We start from the raw sequence: 24442 nt of genomic DNA, 5'->3' as shown, positions 1-24442 counted from the left end.
TCTGTGTAATGAAAAGGGATTCTCGATAGCACCATTAGCGCCGTTCCTGGCTTAAAAAGTGGTTGTTGTTTGCTCGTAGGTGGACACCATAGCGGCAGATGAGAGTTTCACGCAGACGGATCTTGGAGATCGAGTTCTTCGCCTCAACACTGAGGTCAGGGAGGTCGGGCCGGTGACACAGAAAGGTTTCTACTTGGCCTTCCAGGATGTGGGAGCTTGTATTGCTCTAGTGTCTGTAAAGGTCAGTGAATAGGGCCTCGTGGCTTATGCTTGCATGAACTACAGCCACGACCTTGTCAGTCTTATTTCTCTCACAAGACTGGCGGCACTTCAACTTCCTGCTTCTTCTCTCTTTCCATAAGGTGTTCTACAAACGCTGCCCGTCAACTTTAAGGAACCTGGCCGCTTTTCCTGACACGGTGCCGCACATGGACTCCTCCTCTCTGGTGGAGGTGAGGGGTGCATGTGTGGAGAACGCAGAGGAGAGGGACACACCCAAACTATACTGCGGCGCTGATGGAGACTGGTTGGTGCCGCTGGGCCGCTGCGTCTGTAGTATCGGACACGAGGAGATGGACGGTTACTGCCCGGGTGAGAGCTTGTCTGAACCTTTTCTCCATGTGTGTTTGTGCATATTTTAGAGCGGTGGAGTTGAACAACAGTGCAGTAAAGCTGCATACACAAAGAAGGGAACAAATAAAGCGAGAAACGGGGAGAAGAGAAGAAGAGAAAGCATTGCATCACATTAACAGATCTCTAGGGCCTCCCCAGTCATCTGCAGGACTTTGAGTTCACAGAACTGCTATTCCCTCCTCTCGCTCTAAGATCCTGCATCCCTGTCTGATCCTCTCCGTCCACATCCCTCTTCATCTCTTCACGGCTCCACCTCCCCTCGTCATCTTCTCCCCTCTCTTGTCCACTTTGTTTACGCTTCACTTATGCCCCCGTTTTCTTTCTCCTCCATGTCCCTCTCTGTGCTCTATTTTCATTCGTGCCTTTAAATGCTCACTCTTGCTGCCTCTCAAGGCCGTCCTTTTCTGCGATGAGACTCTAAACAATGTCAAATTGAAGAGATGTGAAAATCTCTCCATCAATTATTTAGTTTGAGTAGGAAAGTGATTTCTTGTAACATGAAGCTGTTTGTGGTTTTTGGGCGTTTAAATGTCCGATAAACACCATGCTGCGGTAGATAAATGCAACAAACGCAAACTTTGATAAATTCCTTACACACTTGAGCGCAAAGCTTTTTGGGATGCCTCCCCTCTAATTAGTCGTATCAGCACTACCTAAATGTGGCCCATTGTCAGCAAAATAGATAAAGAAAAAAAAGTTAAAGCAACTGTTGTTCCAGATAGTTGCTGGCCTGGTTTCTCAATTAGACGGTGCAGACAGAGTGGGGGCTAGCTTCCTAATTGCCTTCATTTGTTAGTTTCACAGCTAATTTAGCTCGCACCTAGTCTTATCTAAAACTCCCCCAACCCTCTCTTTCAGCAGCCAGGCTCAGACTTTCTCGTGTAATTAAGGCAGGTGCTAAATAGAGCCACACAGCGTGATTACAATTGAAGTGGTGCTTGCTACATTTTTCAGACGTACAGATGTCTCAGCTGGTCGGGGTGAAATTCATGTAGTACCCCCGTGGTGATGTGGTTAGTCAGCTTATTACAGGGAGAGAACTCCAGCAGTCATTAGCACAGCTGATATGTAAGACAGGCTGTAATATCTCCTTTATTTGCTCCTCGGGTGTAATACTTCTTTTTATCTGCTTCTCTTTTATCTGCTTTTTATTTATCTTTTCTCTCGCCCGCTCTCCATCATCTCAAAGACGTGGTTAAACAACACAGACGCCTGACAGGAGGGATTACTGATGAGACAGGAAGCTTAGGAGCAACACGCTCGTGGTGTCCCTCGTATATATGTCCTACATCTATACTTTCCTCATCCCCCCTCTGGCTGACAGTAGTTTCTGCGTCTCTCGATTGTACTGTAGTTGCAACAGTGCCAAGGGACTGTAGGCGGCCATTACCATGGATGGGACAGTAACTCATTTAGCAGTAACCCAGTAGCATATATGAAGTACATTTGACTGAATGAACACATAAAACAATGAAACTATTATATATATTGTCTAATTTTAAACTACTGATGAAGTAACCAAGCAGGAATGTCTGTCTTTAGCTAATCCAAATCCAAATGAAATGACATATCAAGGTATTTTATTACAATGATGCAAAAATTATGCACAGATCTGCCCATGATTTTAAACCTTGGCCACAAGTGGGACGGCTGTTCAATTGGAAGGTTGGTGGTTCGATCCCCACCTCCCTCAGTCTGCATGTTGAAGTGTCCTTGGGCACAGCCATCAGTGTGTGAATGTGATGACTGATTGACAGTTGGGCACTTACGTAGCAGCCTCTGCCATCAGTGTGTGAATGGGTGAATGTGACATGTAGTGTAAAGGCGCTTTGAGTGGTCGCAAAACTAGAAAAGCGCTATATTAGTACAGTCCATTTACGATTTACAAGGGTCTTATAATAGCTGAGGTATTAAAAGGACAGCTATGCAAGTAAAAAAACAGTGTGACAGATTTATATTATCTCACAGTATAAATATAAATTATATCGTCCTATTGTTGACAGAAGTGACTTCAGGGAGATTTAAGGAGGATTCAGGGGGAAGAAGATTATTTTCACCAATATTTATAGGAAAATCTCCCGTCCTCTTGCAACGTGGTCTCTCTCTAAGCCGGTATCATTGCCACAATCTTGACTTCTGACTTGCTATTAACCCTGTAAAACTGTAGCTGCATTATTAGTAACAACAGACAGCTTCGATAAGACATAACAGCCTGGTAATGGGAAGGTCTTCCTGGCCACTGCCACCAACTTTCTAATGGTGAAATAATGTTGGGTCTGTCTGAATAATAGAACAAAGAGACATAACTGACTTTTGTTGTGATTTAGTGTTGTATAAAAAAATTATTGATTGACAAGAGGAAGTTTTTGCAAACACTTAAATAACATTGATTCTATATACAGAATATATAGCAGGGATGCACTGATGCAATAAAGCACTTTATTATTTAGGCATCAGCCATGACGTCATTGTCCTTATGTAATCGGTTGTCTCAGGCAGGCTATGCATCACTCTCCGGTCACAAGTTACCTTTCATGAGAGTGCTTTCAATGAGTTGAGTCATGCAGGTATAAAATCTAAGAGAGAGGGGGAGCAGTAGTTTCAGATCAGAACTCTTTATCGGGTACCCAGTATGGGGAGAGAAACATCATCGTAAATAGTAGTTTTTGGAAATGAACCACAAAATAATTATTAGAATACCTTTTATCTTACAAATTATAAACTGTTGCTATAAATTACTAATGAATAAAGAGCTAACCTTTAATAGTTACAGACACGTTGGCTCTAAACTAGAGCAGAAATAATCTAAGCACTGGTGAGGAAACATAGTCCTGATGTATAGTTTTTCTTAGGTTTTCATTCATTTATAATCGCCTGCAAATAAGAAGACTGAGCCCTTTATATCCACATAGGATTAGGTCGAGTCTATGGAGCTCTCCATCATGCACTGCCATGTTTCTACTGTAGCCTAGAATGGACAAACCAAACTCTGGCTCTCGAGAGGGCCTTCAGTGTTTTCTGTGGCCACATTAGGTTCTCCATGTTTGGATGTCACTATATCCTACTCATTGCCCCTTTAAAGTTAATTAAAGATTCAATCTCAAAGATCTCAGTTGCGTTCTCTCTGGCGATACCATTGGCAATAAATGGTAATTTGGTGAGCAGACTTCCCTGTTTAACCAGACGTCTACAGCTGGCTCCTTTGTTATGGTTGTAACTATTGATTTTCCACGCTGACGGTCGCTTTCCTTTTTAGACTGTTTGCCTTCATCTGAGCGTCGAATTTGTTATTTTTGAAGTTGTACCTGTAGGCATCAACCTTTTCTTTGTTTGTTCAGCCACAGTAGATTACTGTTTTTTGGGGGGGGTTATGCCTTTATTTAAGAGAGAGGACAGTGGATCGTCGCGGAAATGGGGGAAGAGAGAGTGGGGATGACACATGGCAAAGGGCCGAGGGTGGGAATTGAACCAGCCACATCGAGGACTATAGCCTCTGTATATGGTCGCCAATTCAACCGCTGAGCCAAACCAGCGCCTGATTTTCATTTATTTTTGAAGTTGTATTTGTAGTTATCTATCTTTTCTTTGTTTGTTCAGCCATAGTAGTGGGCCTGTATCAATCACCATTGTGTTACCTCATTCGGCGATAGAAAGTGACTCAACAGACATTTATTTAAATGTAAATCTATGTAAATCTTCGAGATTGTTACTTTAATAAGAGTGAGTGCCAAAAAAGAGTTATGATACAAAGGTTACCTTTGTGAATATTGTAGCCAGTTACAGCTGATATAGAGTACAGCCTCTCTAATGGTAATATAACAACAGTGTCCAATCTGAAGTGCTTATAAAACTTGAAAACTATAATAAGGCCTGCAGAACATTTTCACTTCTGATTTTGTCTAGACTTCCGTTCTGCTAAACATTTCCCAGTGTTATTTCTGCATCGGACAAACTAGCATTGGAGTAATATTGATCTCACAAGTCTGACAGAATACAACTATACTTCCCAAAATGTCTGTTTCTTTAAGACGTGCCCTCCTCTGATACACTGCTGTAGCACCCCGAGATCCTGCTCTATTGTTGTGCTGCGCAGGTGTTACAGTCAGGTTCAGAAATGTCAGGTAAAATCTATCGAAGACGACCTGCTGTGCAATTCTCAATCCGCATCTTTGCACTTGTTAGCGCTGGGTTAGGAGCGGTGATCAATACTAACAACGCATTACGGCCTTGTAATTAATGATTAATGGCTTTAATGATTTATGGGCAATTATTTTTCTCCTCATCAATAATTTCCATGGGGCCTCGCGGAGCTTATGCTGTGATGAAGATGTGCACTTGGCAAGTATAGTTGCAGGAAGTTTAGGCGTGAACTTGCGATGACTTCTGCTTTCTCCTCGTTTTCATTTTGGAACACTGCTTCAAAGGGTACTGTGATCAAAGCTGTCTGAGAGGCAGCATGGGGAAAGAGCAAAAGAGGGAGAGAGAGAGAGAGAGGGGGGCGAGAGAGGGAGAGAGAGAATAGGGAAAACCCCAGCGCTCCCGAATAGAAGCAGAGCTCTGCGCTAACACGTCCATCTTTCCCTCCCAGCTGCCTAAACAAAGGCATCAGCGCTTATCAAACCCCGCTTTCCACCCCAATAGCATTCTGCCAGACTGTTTTGACATCTCAATCGAGTGCTTTATTATTCTATTCCTTTCATTCGGTGTCAGCCACAAGAGGATTACTCAGAGATAGGCTGGTTATATCATGACCTAGATAAGGCAACATCATAGCCCTAATGCTATTTGTTCCACATCCTTTCGTCACACCGTCATATTCAAAAGGACGCAGGGAAATGTGGCAGAAGCTAATAGAGACGTCTCATTGAATTTCATTTGAATCAGAGTGGATATGCAGACAAGAGCAAAGGCCCACCAGATGGATAAGTGATTATACTCGATACCAAAGAATATTCATATTTTTGTTTCAACTCAAACTTTTGAATGACAGCTTTCACAGCTACCACCTCCGGTGCTTTCCATGAAGCTGGTACAAAAGCAGCCTATTTTTCTTCTTACTGTACTCATGAATAGTGAGAAAGAGAATTAACAGAGTTTCTCAGAATCACACAATAAAGTCTATGCCGAGTTCTCACATCGATAATAACCTACCTTTCTCCATCGTGACCTCTGCTTTCCTGAAACACAGGATTGATCAGGCAGGACAAGGTTAAACTTTTGACCTCACATTCAGATAAACTGGAATAGGATATGAGAGAATCAATACGTTCTCTCAGTTGTATCCGAGCCACCGTGCCCCCTCTTCTGTCCATAGAGTGCCGTGTTTACTCCGGCCTCTAACGCAGCTCAGCCAGACTAGAGCATCACTCATTCTCTGTGAACTTCCCATCTGCATATCAAAGCTGAGAGTCCAGGGTAAACACAGTCTCTGCCTCCATCTGTTTCTGACAACGTAAAGCCAAGAGAAAACTTCCAGCACACCCAAACAACTCAAAATCTCTTAGCAGGAACGTCATTACACTGCTGCAGACGTGCAGTTGGTGTACTTCCTTTGACCGTCCCCTGAAGGTCAATTAATGAAACTCATTTCTTCACATTCTTAGTGATAGGGAAGGCAATTTATTCAGGAAGCATTTTCTGTTGTTTTGTACAAATCCTCGTTACCCCCAACAGCACTAAGTAAATCAAATCATCTGTAAACAAACAAAATATCTGGTGTCTCTGGTGGTTGCAGGTTTGTAATAAGTCTTCTTATCATTCCTTTTGGGCTGAATTAAATAATTATATGGCTTACCTGCCTGTCTGCCCTACTGCCTGCACTCTGCCCATGGACTCAATGTGCATAAGCAATGTTCTCCACAAGCAAACACTAGCAATCTAGTTGCAGAAGAAGGTCAAAGAAAGGAAGTTGCACATGATTCTATGAGCTTCTCTTCCCAACACTCTGTTGGTCATTTTTCAGGTTTGCTCACCCTGAACTTTGCTTTAATTCATTTTCTCACCCCAGCTTTAGATGCAACAATTAACCTGGAGCCAAGTTTGAATTTCTGCAACGTCTGTTCTATGGATCAAATAACTATGTGTATATTAAAAGGGATCAGTTGAAGTAATGAATCCACAGACATTTCCCTCAGCTTTACAGAGCTTTACAGCATCCTTCAGCTCATTGTTTTGGTCGTCTGGATCCCAGCCTTACTGCTTTAATTCGCTTACTGCTCCCATTAGCCATGTTATTAGCAGGCAGGAAGCTGTTTTCAGCCAAGTGCTCTGAACACCCACTCTACAACACCTGCCAAGCACGAGCACCAAATGGCACACAGACAAAGTTAGAGACTAGTGCCTCAATAGTGGAGCATTTAGCAGGTAAAGAGCCAATTATGTCCCAAAATAAAGCAAGAAAGTAAGAGAATTGGGGATTTTTACTTTGGATTTGTTGACAAAAAGTCATAGCTAACATAGCTACATCTTCTGTGTGTCGCACTTGAAGCTGTTTTTTGGGACTTACTGACTTCGTTCCCTCCTGTCTTGATCGTTGCTTGTGTTGTATTGTAACATTGCCAAGACATTTGCCAAATGAGGTTTATAAGTTCATACTGTATTATAACAATCTTGAGTTTAAAACCTTGCACTGCCCCCAAGTTGCCACAAAAATAATCAACGCAGGTAGCAAGAAAAAGGAGTTATATTTTAAGAACTCTTCTTGTCAGGAACAAGAGTAAGAGAAACAATAACTCAGTTTCGTTCTCTTTGGCGGCACCTATGGCGATAAACGGTAATTGTGGAGCACACTTCCCAGACTTCCAGTGTTGCATGTTTGACGTCCACGGTTGGCTCCGGTTGTAACTCTTGATTTTCCTCGCCTTTTTAGACTGTTTGCCTTCATCTGGTGTTGAATTTGTTACTTTTTCTTTGGATTTTCACTTATTTTTGAAGTTGTATCTGTAGTCATCGATCTTTTCTTTGTTTGTTCAGCCATAGTAGATTACTGTTTACTCACAACACTTGCAGATAGTGGAAAAGCAACCGCTTAGCTCCGCCTACTCTCTCTGGCAGACCAACCACTGCTGGGTGATGGAAAACGCGTCACTACTTGTGATTTTCTCCACGACAGAAGCACCAGACACCAAGTCCGTAATACTGCAAATGCAAAGGCTTTCATCAGTGGGTCATAGGCCCAACCACCATTGTGTTACCTAATTCGCCGATAGATAATGACTTAACAGACATTTAAATGAAAATCTTCGAGATTATTACTTTAAAGACATTAAAAGACAAGCTATGGATCCATACCAAATGAAGTAAGACTGGTAATTTAGCATACCAGTGTCATCAATTAAAGACCAGTAAACAATTTAGAGCTTCAACAAATAGTGGATACAATTATTAGTTTTAAGTATTCTATTTTATATTTCAGTTTATTTTTATATTTCTTTTTCAAGCAAAACACCATTCATAAATACTGACTATTTTTTTTGTCCTAAAACATAATCAGCTAAATAATTGATCAAAAAAATCATTATTCTAATCTCTAAATCCATCATCTGGTGAAACACACAGTATTGTATGTCTGTCTTATAGTTGTATGTTATGTGCATACAGCAGTATTTGCTCTCTGTTGGAATATTTGTGCCTGCATTGTTCCCTCCATGAATAAAAATGCGTGCCATGACAAAAAGCCAAACAAAAGGATAGCGACCATATTGGATCTCATTATGTGTCTGTGTGTGTTTGTGGGATGTTTTCAAACTTTTCGATACAAATAGTGGTATGAGTATTGTAATTGCTTTTTGGTGGTGATCTTCCTGGCGTATAGCAGAGAGCCGGGAGCAGCTGGAAATTCAAATGAATCTGTGTGTTTGTTGCCTTTGGCAGCAGCTCGGCTTAGGAGAAAAGTAATATCCACGTGAATGAGGGGCCTTAAAAATTGGAAGCTGGGTGACAAATTACTCTTCTCATGAGGAGCTTAGTGGCAACATGATTTTGGCGAGGATTTGTGTCCGCGTGTCAATCTTCCATCTCATCCCTTTTACATGTCTTAATACTCAATTATGTCCACCTGTTTATGCAGATTGTTTTTTTGTCTTGTAATATATTTGCATATTTCATTTTAGTTCTACCTTGCTTTCTCTTCTCATTTGAAGCAGCTTGCTTTTCGAATGAAAATAGTGACTGTTTACTAATGCCTTTCAAGAAACTATAGCGTCTATGCAATAGAATATAACATTATACATTACTGCATTAAAAACTAATTTGAAGTGGTCCACAATTAGTCAGTTAACAAATGAATCATTTGAATTGGCTTTAATTTTTAAAATCCAATATTCATTGAGGAAGTTATTGAAGACTTGCTTTTCCATCTTTTATAATTTTGAAAATTAAATGAGTATTTTTACTTCAGTTTGTTGAAAAAATAAACTATATTTAAAAATCATAGATATATGATTTTATATGGTTAGATTTATTTGGAGAAATAAATCTCATCTTAGAGTTATCATTGATAAAAAATACTATTTTGAAGGTCAAAGGTCAGCTAGCTCAATCTCCATGGGAGGGGAAAAGGGCATTTCAACAGGTCTCAGCACAATAAATTATTATTAACAGTTGAACAAACAACTGAACTGTTGATGGTACCCTATAAATACTCGAGCATGTTTTTAGCCTCGGGTAGACACAAGTAACAACAATCTAGCCCGAGGTAGGAAGTCTAATCCTCATCACCAAGAGAACCCTCACCGTACTCTCCTACGCAGACATACATGTAGATACAAGAGATGCTGCAACAGATTGCAATCTGATGGATGTAGTGGATCTACACATACAGAATCTCCATTACTGCATGAATACAAGTGCGAGGAGCAATTTCATTTAGCTTTATTTTACCAGGACAATCCACTCAGTTACACTAACGTTGTACAAGGAGTCCTGGGTAGCTTATTGGATTCTGGGTAGCATCATTCATATGACACAGTATGATCACTGTATAAAAAGGCCAAATCACCAAGTACATCTTTGTGCTTCTTACTGATATTAACTGTGAGGGAAAATATAAATATGCTGAAATTATAAAACCCCCTCGCTGTCTGCCATTAAGTCTTCATTGAATTTCCCGATGCCTTACTCCTTACTCTATCTTATGGTTGGCATATTTATAAGATAATTCTGAAATGATTACCCTTTCCACAAACCTATATTCTCACACAAATCACTCTGCAATAAAATTATGCCCAGATTCCCAGAATATTATATCATTGCACTATTAGAGCTTTATTTTTCTCAGCAGAGATAAGTCTGGGAAGAAGGAGGCAATCTGCAATGGATTTATACCATCTTCTGATAAGCCGCAAGGAAAGACAGAAGGAGAGGAAAGCAGGAGAGAGGGGAAAAGAGGCCAATATTGAAAAAAAAGAAAGAAAAAAAAATCAAGAAAATTGTGGCAGAGCAAAACAGTTGAGGAAAAGATAAGGAAAGGAGGGTTGGCTGAATTGATGGAGAAAAAGAAATGTGAAGGTAAGACGGGAGAGAACTGGAGGAAGTAATGAGGTAGGAAAGTGAACCGGGGTAAGGTGGAAAATTGAAGAATACCTGGGTCAGCAGAACGGACCATGTAAGTGGATGGAGGTTTTAGACTGAAAGCAGGCTATAATTGCATTTTCATAATGCATTATTTGTATGTTAATAGCTCTTTTTTTTCACCTGCCTGACAAACAATACAAATTTTCCTCTGACTGTATTCAAGGGAATCTGGAAGTGGCGACTCTATTAAATCTGCTGATTAAAACAAATAGACTCAGGAGTGTTTTCCATATCTGAATCTTATAGTATCCCCTTTTTCTCCAGTGTTATTCTGTAGTCTTCTGCATTTTAGAATATCACATATTCATTGTTTCCAGCATATCATTGAAGCTGTATTATATTTAACTCAAGATGCAGTTTTTTTAAGATACACCAATCAACAGATTATTTTAGCTAACACTTAACTAGCAGTCTAAACGCTACTTTCTGTTACCACCTTTTTGGTTCCCTCACAGTAATGAGCTTTATTGTCTGGTTTTGGTACTGATATTTAATTTTCATAAACCACTAATAGTTCAAAATGACAATCTTCCATATAAGCTACCGTAATGTTAGCTTTTGGCCAAATAATTTCAGCAACAGCTAATGTTAGCTAACATTAAGTATGTTTTTATGCTAACCTTAGCTCACAAGCTTATCATCAAAAAACAAACATGATGTTAATGTTACCTCGACAATTTGAATATGTTGACATACTTGCAAATAGTATTAGCAAAGTAGTAATGTGATCCAAATTCAGTCATAGTTCTGTTAACAGTGGGGTGGCTTGGTTAGCTCTCACCAGGAGTTTGGTGTGGTGCTAAGCAGAGAGGCTGCTCAAGATGGACACAGCATTAAGGGAGGGCTACAGTCACAGAAGGAGGTGTCTGGCCTCCCAATGCCTTCAACTTTGCCCATACTCATTTGTGTTGTATGTTGTCTTTCTTTTAGCTTGCTAGCCTGCTAGCAGTGGACTATTTATGGCAATCATCTTGGCTAGCTAGTTCAGAGTGTGAATTAAGCGGCTCAATTGAGAATAGGACTTAAGGAGTGATGTTAACTTTATTTCTGTGCTTTTAAAGTACATTTTAAGCTGTTCAGTTAAGTTTTGTTTTGTTGATACTGCCCACTCCTGGTTATTTAGCTTGTAAGGAGTGGAATCCGATGGGAGACTGTTTTACAGTCAAATTCTTCATTAAATATCAAGAAGAGTTACGCCTTGTGCTAATACAACTGTTAGCTAACTGTCTCACTATCAGCAACTCAAGGACAGTAAACTTTCGCAGTTGATGACCAGTTAGAAGCTCCAGTCCGTTTCTTTTAATGGGGTGCTAGTTATAGTTTTCTGTTTGTGGAGAAACAGAAAATGGGGTTATGTCTTAAGGATAATAGAAGCAGCATTTTTGTTGAATATACAACAATATAACAAGTAATGTCAGGCTTATTTACCTCATTGGTCAATTTTGATAAGCGACTGCTTAGTAATGAGTGTAAAATTAACGCTTCATTTTCCTGCAACTTTTACGACACTCTTGTTTACTATCGGGTTTTAACAGGCAACCCAACATGAGCAACCACCTGCTGCTCATTCTGCTTGATATAACAGCTATTTGAGTGAGAAGCCTGCTGAGCTTACTTACCGTAGATAAATACTGCCGTGCCATTGTCGTCTGCTGGCATATACATACTTTTGCAGTGCCTTAGGTGGGCTATGAGTGATTATTTGTTGAGAAAAGCAGCATTACAGGTGTGTGCCATTTGTTAGACTCTAACATAGATATAATATGAATATAATATTTATATGGAGTAGAAAATGGACAGAAGCTTGTGACTTATAGTGAGCTAATAAGGAGGTGACCTTGATCCATATGACCTTTAGAAAAAAGGTAATGCAATTGTATGAGGAATATTAACATTGTGTAACTGGCTTCTTCCTCCATCTCTCCTTTTCTCTCCAGCCTGTAAGCCTGGCTTCTTCAAAGCCTTTGCAGGAAACACTAAATGCACAAAGTGTCCTCCACATAGCTCCAGCCATGACCAGGCCGCCACCATCTGTCACTGTGACAAAGGCTTCTACAGGGCTATCAAAGACTCCTCCACCATGGCATGTACAAGTAAGTAACAGAAGTTTTAAAAAGCAAACTTTTTCTGGCAGCTGAGACACTTTTGGTTTGTTTGCATGTCTTTAATTTATTTTAGTCTGCGGTGCCATCTTTTCCCTATCCATCTGCTCCCTTTTAATGTTAGCAATATAATTGAGCTAATTTAAATATATGCCTCCATATCTCAACTTTGAAAAAAAATCTCTTATTATCCAACTCATTCATAGGCGCAAAACTCTTGACACTTTTATCTATGGAATAGCACAAGTGGCATGCTGTAATGAATCACTGAGGGCACTCTGAAAGCTTAACACCCACACACATACGAGCAGATATTCAAGGAAACATCAGCTTCTGATCACACACACAGCCAAATCTGACATTGTATGGGTGTGAAAATAGGAAAAAACCTGCTCTGTGTTCTATTCAAGAAATTGACACTCTGGTTTTGAAATAAAATACTTCAGAATATTGAAAGCTAACCACCCACACTCCTCCAAACACACACACACACACACACACTACAGATTCACATTATGCTTACTTGCTGCTAAAAGCGCTTTAGTTGTAAGATTTTAGTGGTCATGCGCTCACTTAAGCTTTATCCTCAAGGTCAGATGAGTGCTGTATTCGCTGCTATTCTTAATACTGGTACTTGCACAGTAACCTGCATTTTTGCACTTGAAAAAGTATACTGCAAAAATGCAAGTATGCCTAAAGATGTCTTGATGCTCATAGCATGATATTTGTCACCTGACTAAATACACTTGAAGGGTTAGGTAAACAAGGCAAAGGCGAGACAATCAAGGAACAGGTGAAAACATGAAGGGCCGGGCAGACAATCACACAAGTGGGAAAACACACAAAGACAGGAAGGAAGCTATATACAAAAGAATGATGGGTAAATGACAACATAAAACAGGAAATGATAACCTTGCATTTAAATATAAAACTAAATAACAGTGATGAAAAACATTAACTTTCCCTCAATCTCGCATCCCATCGGCTATAGTCTGACGACGATATAGCCTCTGCGGATACCGATGAACGTGCCGGTCATGTAGCCAGCAGTTAGCATAAACGGCTTCAGGTCAAAACTTCCTTCTCCACATGCTGCAATATTTACAGAAAAAGAGGTTTTGATCGATCTGATGCATTTGAGGGAGTCAGGAAATCTGAGCGCTGACCGTCTTTCGTGACATTGCGTCAAGGGAATTTATCTCAAGTTGAATTTTAGATCTAGAACTGATTGTTAGCTGTTAGCATGCAGATGTCTGTTTATAGAGATAAATAAGAAGCTAAATCATTGTCAGATGGCCGCTGGTGGGAGCCAGGATGTCATTTTGTGGCTTACGTTTCGCCTGCTTTTGCTCTCCACACGCCACAGCCTGCTGATACGTGATTGGTCAATATTACTCTGACTACAAGCATACTACGAACAGAAACCAGAACACCTGAAATCCACGTCCCTGCCCACAGATTCTACATTTGTATGTAGAATCTGTAAATAGAGATTAGCTTTCCCTTGATGTGTTCAGTGTCTGTAATAGCACCAATAACAATAGATCATGTGGTTAGTTCACTTTTGTGCTTAATTAGACAATAATCAAGGCCCTTTAATTGTATTAACCTGTATTTGAACATCTGTAATTAAAAGATTTTTCTTAAAAACTACAAAGTAACAAAGTACTTGCTGAGTTATCACTGAGGAATCTCTCTCTAAATACCTTTTCTTTCTCTTCAGGGCCTCCGTCAGCTCCCAGGCACCTGGTTTCACTGATCAATGACACGGCTCTCTTCCTGCAGTGGATGCCTCCCAGCGATACAGGGGGCAGGAAGGACATCACTTACAACATCCTGTGCCAGCGCTGTGATGGAAGTGACGGCGACACTGGTGTGACACAGTGCGAGCCGTGTGAGCCGGACCTGCGCTTCATCCCACGGCCGCTTGGACTGACTGGTACCTCTGTGGCGATACTGGATTTTGCAATGCACGCAAACTACACCTTTCATGTAGAGGCTGTGAACGGCGTCTCCGGACTGGGTGTGGCTTCTCGCTCGCTGGCGAATGTGACCGTTAACACACACCAAGCTGGTGAGTTGCAAAGCTGGCTCAATGGTCTGTCTAATATTGATCACTATTTCCTGATAAACTTTTACTTAGAAATATTAGAAAGACTAATACTGTAATGGAAACAGTTGTGAGTCTTAACCGTGAATTTCATAACTACAATAATACATCTTAAACATTTCGCAGGGCAGAAATAGTACACAGTAAGCTACAAAGTATTGTGACACATTCATCATTTAAATCCTGCTGGCTTGGGAAAAAAATGAACATCTGGACTGGTGAAAATTTTCCCAGTGGACCATTAAGCCCGTGGGATGGCACAGATCCAAGTAAAACAGTGAAAAAATAGTTTGCAAACTTACAAACCAGCAGGCTGCAAAAACTACAAAGAGTTTTACTTGTTCAGTCGTTCATTTGGCTGCAGCCCATAAATACCTCCCACACATAACTACATAACATTTATGGGCATTCTGCCAAATCTCGAAAAGTTTTGTTCTCTTTGGCGGCACCTATGGGGATAAACGGTAACACTTCCCAGATATCCGGACAGTGTTGCATATGTGACGTCCACGGTTGGCTCCGGTTGTAACTCTTGTTTTTTCCTCGCTGACGGTCGCTTTCCTTTTAAGACTGTTTGCCTTCATCTGAGCGTCGAAATTGTTTCTTTTTCTTTGGATTTTCACTTATTTTTGAAGTTGTATCTGTAGTCATTGATCTTTTCTTTGTTTGTTCAGCCATAGTAGATTACTGTTTACTTGCAACACTTGCAGAGAGCGGAAAAGCAGCCGCTTAGTCTTCAGTTCTTGTAGTGCTTTCTTCCTGCATCGCCAATTTATCCTTTTGAGCGTTGGTTGGAGTATCTATGGACTAGATTTGAGGAACCAGTTTGTGTCAAATGATTATTGCGATTACTTGTAATATCTCTGTGCGCTACATTTGATACATATAACTGTATCTCAAGGCATTCAATTCAATTCAGTAACCTTGGTGCATAGTGGCTGGAGGGCACTTGTGATTGTACAATGTCAAGTTGTTGTCGACAGGACAACTGCATTTTATGTTTTCCATTTGCTCTTTTTTTGCTGGACATGTAGTCGCGGGCTAACATTAAAACAGCCATATTTAGCTCTTAACTATTTATAAAGATTAAATATACATGCTGAGGCCTGAAATGCATATACTCTTGTAGTTACATAATACCTGAGTCATAGCTGAAGAATCCTGTGTTTGGGAACAGATGAATATTTATGCCACAGAAACAGACGGAGATTCATTTTTTTCTGCGGTTAGATTTGCCTGTCTCCCTCCTGAGCCCCCTGTGCCTTCTCCCACAGTGACCGTCTCTCCTTCCATCTTAACGTGTCAATAGGTGAATCACATTTCCTACCTTTGAATCGCTGACAGAGCTACTGTGACCTGAACCCAGTCCTAATTAGCGGCACCTGGCTGACCTGAGGTCAGCTACAGCTAGCAGCCATCAATGAAGCATTGTCTTGGACTTGAATTAGGAAAAGTAAGAGACCTGAGTCCTGAACCTTATAGTTTAAGGGCAAGAATATTGATGGAATAATTGATGGAGGAGGTTCAGAAGAAGGACGGAAAGAGAGCAGATTAATAAATTATAAAGGGACGTATGTGCACATTTTCTCTTCTTTCAGCAGAACCAAGCTAGTATTGAGATGAAACTCTGATGGGAACAGAACTGAGGTCATCAGTAATCAGTGACTCACATATAAACACAGGGAGCTGGGTATATCTGGGTTTAAGCATGCTGTGTACAATAACAGGCTGTCAAGGTTTCATAATCACAAAAAGGGCATGGGAAGGGCAAACAGTGTTCACATCATACAGCACTTTTATCACATTTTCCACTTCTTTAGTTATAGAGACAACAAGACATGCTGTCTGAAGCCTTATTCTACAGTTACAGCCAATCTGTATCTTTACAGACGGCCTGTTTATCCTGTTACTTATACAATAGATTGCAGGAAGAAAGTGTCTTGAAGACAGCTGCTATATTTGTTTGGCAAGTATAAGGTTGACCAGGTTCACCATCTTTGTTTCGCCTGTTAGCATGGTATAATTTGCACGTTCGCACTGAACACAAAGTACAGCTGAAAACAATGGGAATGTCATTGGTTGATTGGTGCCAATGACTGTATATAAAGATGGACGACGTATCTCCATCTGCTCTCGTATGAAACTGACGCCAAAATAGCCCCCGTGACGGGCGCTGCCATCTTGCGATGGTGACATCATTTGGAGCCAGAGCTGCACAGTAGAGATCTGCAGGTGGAGCCGCCGTAGCCACTTCTGCTAACCAAAAACATTCACTTAAATTATCAAAATAAACAGCAAGGATCCCACACAACGTGTGTTTAACAGCAGAACAGCTTATTTATTAATTACTGTAGTGATTGTTTTAGTCTCGTCGTTCCTCTTCTACTCTGCTAATCCGGAACAGATCGGCTGCAGGAGCCGTATTTGTCAACAGAGCTGTCAATCATCCTTTTTACAGCATTAAATAACTAATTAAAAATAAACTGAAAAATAAACACTTGGATGTAAATCAGCATGATAAGAACTAACTATAATGACAGAAACCATGTTTGAGAAAAATGTATTCGACGTGTATTGTGATTTTATAGTTTGTCTCATGTCCCATCTGTTAACATGGAGGAGGCGGGCTTTATGACCTATACTGCAGCCAGTCAGCAGGGAGCGCTAGAGGTGTTTTGGCTTCACTTTTAGGGAGCCGTCATGTCTTCCATCTTTTTATACAGTCATTGGTTGGTCGATGAAATCACAAGGGACCATCAATGTCTGTACAAAAGATTCATGAAAGCTTGTTGAGATATTTCAGTGTGGACAGTTAGTGTAAGTCTGTTTAACTGTGAGCTAGTTTAAAATGTTGAATACAAAGGTGGAGGGTGGCATTGAACAGCTTAGAGTCAGAAAAGCATTAAGATGCGAGCTAAGAATGATGCTCAAGGTGAAGTAGACATAACAGCAAGGAACTGAGACCCACTAGCACGAGTAAAAATACCATTTTACATTTGTAATCAAGTATTCAGACTTAAATGCTCACATGCTGTTTATGAATGGCAGACTTTGAAATGCACTTCATAAATATTCCCTTTTTTTATTATCATTTTCCATCAACCTTTCTTCGTTTATGAGCTGAGCTGTTCGTGTAGTTGTGTTACAGCTTCTACCAGTTTTTCAGACAATATTGAGTCCATGGTTGGTATACAAAAAAATTGCCTTATTATTATATCACAAGCATAATGATCTGAATCATGCTTGTAACCCTCTACAGTGATTTGTCGTAGCTAATTCTGCCGTGGTTTACGCAGAAAATACAGTATAAAGGCTTTATTTTTAGCGGTGAAATGTTTTGCTGATAAGCTGTCATCATACCAGGCAAACCAGACGTCAGGTGTATATGTGTCACTTCACTCCCGTCTCTCTGGCAGAGGCAGGCAGGCTGATGGGAGGAAGTTGGAATGCAAAACAATCTCTGCAGAGGAGGAGAGGCAGCCTGTGGGGATGTTCCCATTAGGGTGTTTAGAGTGGATTAACTTGTCAAACTGCCTCCTCTCAACAGACAGACTGCATGCACACACAGCCAGGCCAGGATGTAAACACGGCGGAGCAAATTCATACACGTGACTTTAGCACACATTTGTTTTACCTATGTACCACCTACACACTCGCATATGGTCTGTTTGTCGATTCCCTGTTTTCACTCTGGTTTTCATCTCGTTCAAACACACAAACACACAAACACACACACACAAACATTTTTACTGCTTGCTTTAAATCATTGATATCTCTTTGCGATATGTGTGTTATTGTAGAAGTGTACAATAGATGGATGTACTTCCCTATATAGATAGGTCCATTAGAGAATGATGACTCTGTGCTGTATTTACTTTGATGCATCATTGGTACATCTTTCTTTACAAGGCGCTACTACATGAACTGCCTTCTTATTTATGTTTATGTCTATTGACACATGGACATATCACGTTTGTCATTCCATGCACTTGATCTGTGATCTTTTAATGTCTTTGCTCCCACCATCGTAGTCTGAGCTGCAGGGTCACCTTAAACTGGAGCGATTTATGAGCTTAAAAGTCTATAAAAACAGCATTAAGGATCATTTGATTAGAGAATGCACCTGTCTTATGGCTGAATGCGGTTAAGTTATTGTTAGATGAATTTCCTGCCAGGACTCCAGAGATTTTTCAATGGGATTATTTCCTGGTAAAATAAAGGTTAAATATGGCATTTAATATGTATTTTAGCGATAACGGTGATGAAAATAATATATTTTTAAATTCTCCCAAGCACCATGTTTGCTTTAAATGCAGAACATTAGGGATGCACCGATACCAGTATCAGTACTCATAAAACTACGCCGATACAACCGCACCCGATACCACTTTACGGCTTGATGTTAGCCTCGCGTTAGCAGGTAGGCGGAGAAGGAGCAATGTCACCTTTCAGAAAAAGGTTTAGTCCTCACAAACAGCACTCACACACTCATGGCCAAACTGAAGCTAACAGAGTGTAACTTAAACATTAAGGCAAACTAGCTTACATATTCATGGTGGCACACACAATAAAAAGAGTCCGTCAGCGACCATTGATGTCTCCGTAGTCCGGGCATGTCTCCCTCACTGCCGTGTTTCGGGGGGATGCGCTGTGTAGTGCTGCATTCAGGTGCGCTCAGAAATGGGAGTGCTCACCACGTGACTCTTTTTTACATTATATGTGGTATGTTGTTTTATACTGAAATCCGCTGAATGTGTTATAGGTTACACGAAAAAATGTGTGGCAGTGTCATGTTTGTTAAGAAAAACAAAGTTGAGTGTTCAAATGTCAGCAACAGTTGCAGTCGGAAAGTGAGGAACATCTGATGGAAATGAAACATGCTTTTAAAGTCATTATGAGAACTGTAATGATACTCATACTGATACTCAGTATCAGCAGGTACCCAAATGTAAGTTCTTGTATTTGGTCTGAAAAAAAGTGGTATCAGTGCATCCCTACAAAACATTCTTCAAGCACTCCAAAACTTCCTGTAAAAGAAGAGAAATGCTTGTTGTAAATCTGTCAAACTTTCCTTTGGATGGACTATGGCACAGGCAGGTTCTGCATGTTAACTTAGTAATTGAGTCTGTAGTTGATTGTGATATTATGTCAATCATAGAAAACAGCCAATCAGAAGCAGAGTTAGAAATTGTTTGTTGGGACAAGAAGATGGACGATTTATTTTCTGTTGGCGTTCTATCTGTTAGTAAATTGCACATTAATGCCTCATTATGCTTTAATTATGCTAAACTTATTAATGAGAATAAGTAATCATTTCACTTCCCTTCTGCCTCGTTGCTTGTCTAACCTTGATAAGTTGTAAAGCTCAGTTAAGCAAGATGCATTTTGACTTTGTCTCCGAACACAAGTGCAGTGTTTATTTCCTTCTATAGTGTGATGTGCTCGAGCTATCAGTCACTTCTGCAGCCATAAGAGCTCAGAAAAGTCTATTTAGTCATGGGTTCCCAGAAAACATATTTGTTCATCTTCAATGCTTATTTGTGCGTCCTCTCCTCCACACTTAATTTCACTTTGTAAGGCAGGATGCTGCTTTTCTGCCTGTTGAAGCTGATGAAGGTCAGCCGTTGTCCTCACGCCTCTTAAGGCAGAAATGTAGAGCGGCGCGAGCGGGATGATTTCTGTGTTTATGCACGTTGTTGATATTTCTCAGCAGAGCGTTTTCTCACTGACGATTCCTCCCACAAAGTTCACGCTGTCCTCGGCAAAGAGGCACAGAGGAATCAGGGCATATTTGAGTAAGGTGTTTGCTGCATAGAGGAAAAAATTGCTGCTACAAGTGGGTGCAACCAAAGATAGACTTACTCTGTGTTCAAAGTCAACCTTTTTTTTTAGGATGAAAAAGTAAAGATTGTGTCCGAGTAGAAAACGTGGGCTGTTGAGCCTTTAAAATCTGGTCTAAAGATCGACCTGTGAAGTTATTTTGTTGCTGAGTTTTGTGGTTTTTGTATTTGTGGTGCTCGGAGGAATTTAAAATTAATTGAACTGCAGATCAGAGAGAAATATTTGCAGAATGTGAGATGTAACGAGGACAGGTTAGCACTGTGCCTCATAGATAAAAGGTTGCTAGTTCGAATCCCGGTTTGGATGAAGTGGGCCTGTCTGTGTGGAGTTTGCATGTTCTCCACGTGCATGCGTGGGATCCCTCTGGGTACTCCGGCTTCCTCCCACAGTCCAAAGAGATGCTCGTTAGGATCACTGGTGACTCTAAATTGCCTGTAGGTGTGAATGTGAGTCCAGGGTGTACCCGCCCCCTCGCCCAATGAGAGCTGGGATTGTCTCCAGCCCCCAACCCCAACCCCCCACTCTACTGCTGTACTGCTACTCTGCTTTGCTTACTATACTATTCATCATATTAGATTATTATATCAGATCATCCATCCCTCACCTATACTGCTTAAAGGAAAAAGTAAAAACTGCATAAGTCCGTGTTTTCCCAGAATTACATTTTAAAAAAGGTCGCCTCTGAAATGGGCCGTTCAGAACACCTGCAGGTTTATACATAGAACCTTGCTTTCGCTAAAATCGACCAATCGTCATTCACCGTCATTCACCTCAGGCTGCCTTCTCCCACTAGCTTGTAGTCAAGTCAAGATTTGAGCTTACCATTCCGATACCTCCTGGTGATTCTGGCTCGCACATATGAGGCCGAATTACCGATCCTAGAGCAGCCGTGTTTTCTGACAGAAAATGCTGCCACCTCCCCAATTGTGCGATCCCACGTGGGGCTACACTGTCACTCCAAATACTGTCAGCCAGTCGTGTCTAAGGTCAAACCTGTGAACGGCAAAACAGCTTGTTCGTTTCAGGAGGAAGGAGAGGCTCCGAAAAATAATTAAATCAAAATATGTATAACATTTTTCGTAATTCAATAACACGGTAGATTAATAGAAAATTGATTGCATAGCTAAAATATGTCCACTTTAACACGGAGGGGCTGGAGCCTATCCTGGCTGTCATTGGGCAAGAAGCGGGGTTATACACCCTGGATTGATTGACAGTCAATCACAGGGCTCACATTCACACCTTGAGGCAATTTAGAGTCACCAATGAACCTAATGAGCATGTCTTTAGACTGTGAGAGGAAGCAGGAGTACATGGAGGGAACCCACGCATGCACAGGGAGAACATGCAACTAGCAAAACAACATATGTACTGCTAGCGGTACATAGTTCGATTAATGCTTCTCATGCCCTCTGCTGTTATTTCTGGACCCTGTCATCTAGCTTACAGTTTTGATGTGCCGTTGAAGTCAGATGACGTCGTATGAAGAGCATGAAAGTGCGCTTCGGTTAGGGGTCATCGGTGATGGGTGGGTCAAACAAACACAGGACTGTCATACAGGAGATGGGGCTTCATTTTCATGCATATGAATCATAACAGTAGCATAAATGTAGTGTTCGTCATCCGAGTTCAGCTTGGTGTTCTTGGTGTTTGGAGCTATTCAAAGTCAGTACTAAATATGGTGTACTGTTGATTTAAATGTGGCACAGTACACATGGTTAAATCTAAGGTATCACAGTTGCTACGAAACCTGCATCTCTTTGTTGAATGATTTACAACACCCAGTATCACCACCATTGTTTCAGGCTGTGATATCTTCATCATCATCATTACGTATGTGACAAAACAATAACAGGAGTCATGTAAAGTTCTCACGTGTTTAATCCTCGTGTGAACATTTTCCGCTGCTTTGTGCTGTCCTGATTCAGGAGATTTTCCTCTCTTTCACTTTGCTCTCTCCCCCATTCCTCCAGTGGATTCTCTCCTGTTTTCATCTCCCTTGCTGTGGGAATAAGGCTGACTTCTATTTATATGCTCAGATGCTGGGGAGATGCAACCTCATGGGATTTCTTTACAGCCCTCCCCGTTCACTCTTTTCTCTCTCCCTCTTTCTCCCCCTCTGTCCTTCCTTTCTCTGTCTGTTTGAGCATCTACTGTTAACCTATTTTCAACATGTTGCCGATGACACGAGCCTATAGATTCTCAATTATCCAGATGTATAAAATGTGATTAGACCATAATGACCATAATTGTTTTCCTTGAGCCACTCATGCATATCAGCAGGTTTCTACCAGCAGATTGATTTATCCTGAAAGTCGTCTCTCTTCTTGCATAAGAACGATTTTTGACAGGTTTCTCACATTGCAGAATTTCCACACACTGTTTTCTGACTCATTCTCACACACACACACACACACACATGCAGATAGATACATAATATTATACTGTATGCTGCAGACAGAAATCCCCTCTAGTAATGTTATTCCTCGCAAACATTCTTATCCTCTAAGTGGGTTATGCTGCATATTTATCTGCCTGAATACACCGACCAGGCTACCTACTGAAAACATTAACTCTGCTTCTATGAGCGTAACATGAGCCGACACTGTGTTTACATACTGTACATTGTAACAGGTTTATACCAATCATAAGCTCCTATAGTCTGAAATGCACTCATGTATTTAAAATGTATGATTTCATGCAAAGAAAAGTGTTTCATGTTTTTAAATAGATGTTAAACTAGTAATAAGCTCTTATAAGTAAAGGTGGTCCTTTATGTTCTTTAAACTACAGAGTGACAAATTGTGACCTTAGACCTGATTTGGACGTCAGACATCTCCGCTGAACTCACATGGACTGATGTTTATTTTGTACTTGCATGTCCTCAGATTAGTCGATGTTAGCCTCAGGTTTGTTTGTGCCTTCACTTACATAAACCTCTTTTTTACAGCAGATAGCTGCAGAAGTTTCTCTCTCTGTCAGCACTGTGAGCTGAAGCTGTAACGAAGAGTACTGCAATCAAAACAGTTTTCATTCTGATGAAAATTGATGATGATTATTTAAGTAACTTTTCAAGTAAAGAAGTATGACCAAGTTCAGGCTTCTTTTCTTTGTTTTAATACGTTGGATATGTTCAGTTTTTAGCATCAGAGAACACAAGGTGGGGAGAGAGACAGTGCAGGGAGGGCTGGCCACAAGTCCCCCCTAGGGGGAGCCTTTTCCACATGAGGTATTTGAAGACAACAACTTCAGCTGATGAAATTATGGTTGCCATTTTTTTACAGTTACTGACAAGAAAATTAATCAAAAGTGAAAATATTTTTTAGCTGCAGCCCTAGTGGGTAGCCCTATTTACTTTTTTTGCAGGATGACAATGTACACATTATACAGGCAAAATCACGGACATAGCCGCCATGTCTAACTCATTGATTAGTGGAATCTGATTGGTTTTGAGGTTCTGCATTTTGCCCGTCACCATCTTAGTGTTTTGGGGGGGATTTCGATTTTGCTGATTGACAGTTCACCATAGGAGCTGCTTATCAATCACAAGGTAGCCTCAACCTGAAGCAGACCCTGCTTTTACGTCTATTTCACTCTAACGTGAAACATATTTTACAAAACGAACATCATGCTGTACTGAAAAGGGCTTGAAACTAGCAATAGACATAATCAGCTCATAAGGTTTATTAATAATGTATCTCGTATACTTACAATCATACAATCGGACCTCTTGTGGCAATTGATTAAGTAGCCCCCTGCTGGTCATTAAAAGTACTGCAGGTTTACGGTGCCTCCACACTGGCTTCACTGTTCGGACCACTGACTGTGTAAATAGATGGACAACGCGTCTCAATCTGCTTTCATTATACGAAACTGATGCCAAAATAGCCTCTGTGACGATGATGCGATCATTTGGAGCCACTTCCGCTACAGAAATAAACAGCAAGGATCCCAAACCACGTTTGAGAAACATGTATTTGGCGTGTATTTTGATTTTATAGTCTGACTCATGTCCCATCTGTTAACATGGAGGAGGCGGGCTTTATGAGCTATACTGCAGCCAGTCAGCAGGGGGCGCTCAATGTGTTGGCTTCACTTTTACGGAGCTGTCATGTCGCCCATCGTTTTATACGGTCTCTGGTTCAGACGCAGAGGCTGTGTTTAATTCTGTACAGTTATTGTC

General features: G+C 40.8%; 1 protein-coding gene across 1 annotated transcript in view; it reads left to right on the top strand.

Annotated features, from left to right (window-relative positions):
- Window positions 1-24442, top strand: part of LOC138592910 (ephrin type-A receptor 6-like) — a 60423-nt gene that overhangs the window by 21472 nt on the left and 14509 nt on the right. The window contains exons 5-8 of the mRNA XM_069663810.1: window positions 80-241; window positions 363-591; window positions 12144-12299; window positions 14032-14382. Coding sequence (XP_069519911.1) covers window positions 80-241; window positions 363-591; window positions 12144-12299; window positions 14032-14382 — 898 coding nt within the window. The remainder of the gene's footprint in view (window positions 1-79; window positions 242-362; window positions 592-12143; window positions 12300-14031; window positions 14383-24442) is intronic.

Source organism: Semicossyphus pulcher, unplaced genomic scaffold (assembly GCF_022749685.1).
Source record: "Semicossyphus pulcher isolate SPU_LCO1_2020_fin unplaced genomic scaffold, fSemPul1.0.p SCAF_1, whole genome shotgun sequence".
Classification (NCBI taxonomy): domain Eukaryota; kingdom Metazoa; phylum Chordata; class Actinopteri; order Labriformes; family Labridae; genus Semicossyphus; species Semicossyphus pulcher.
The sequence above is the reverse complement of the archived record's forward strand: the minus strand, read 5'-3'. Positions and strand labels throughout refer to the sequence as shown.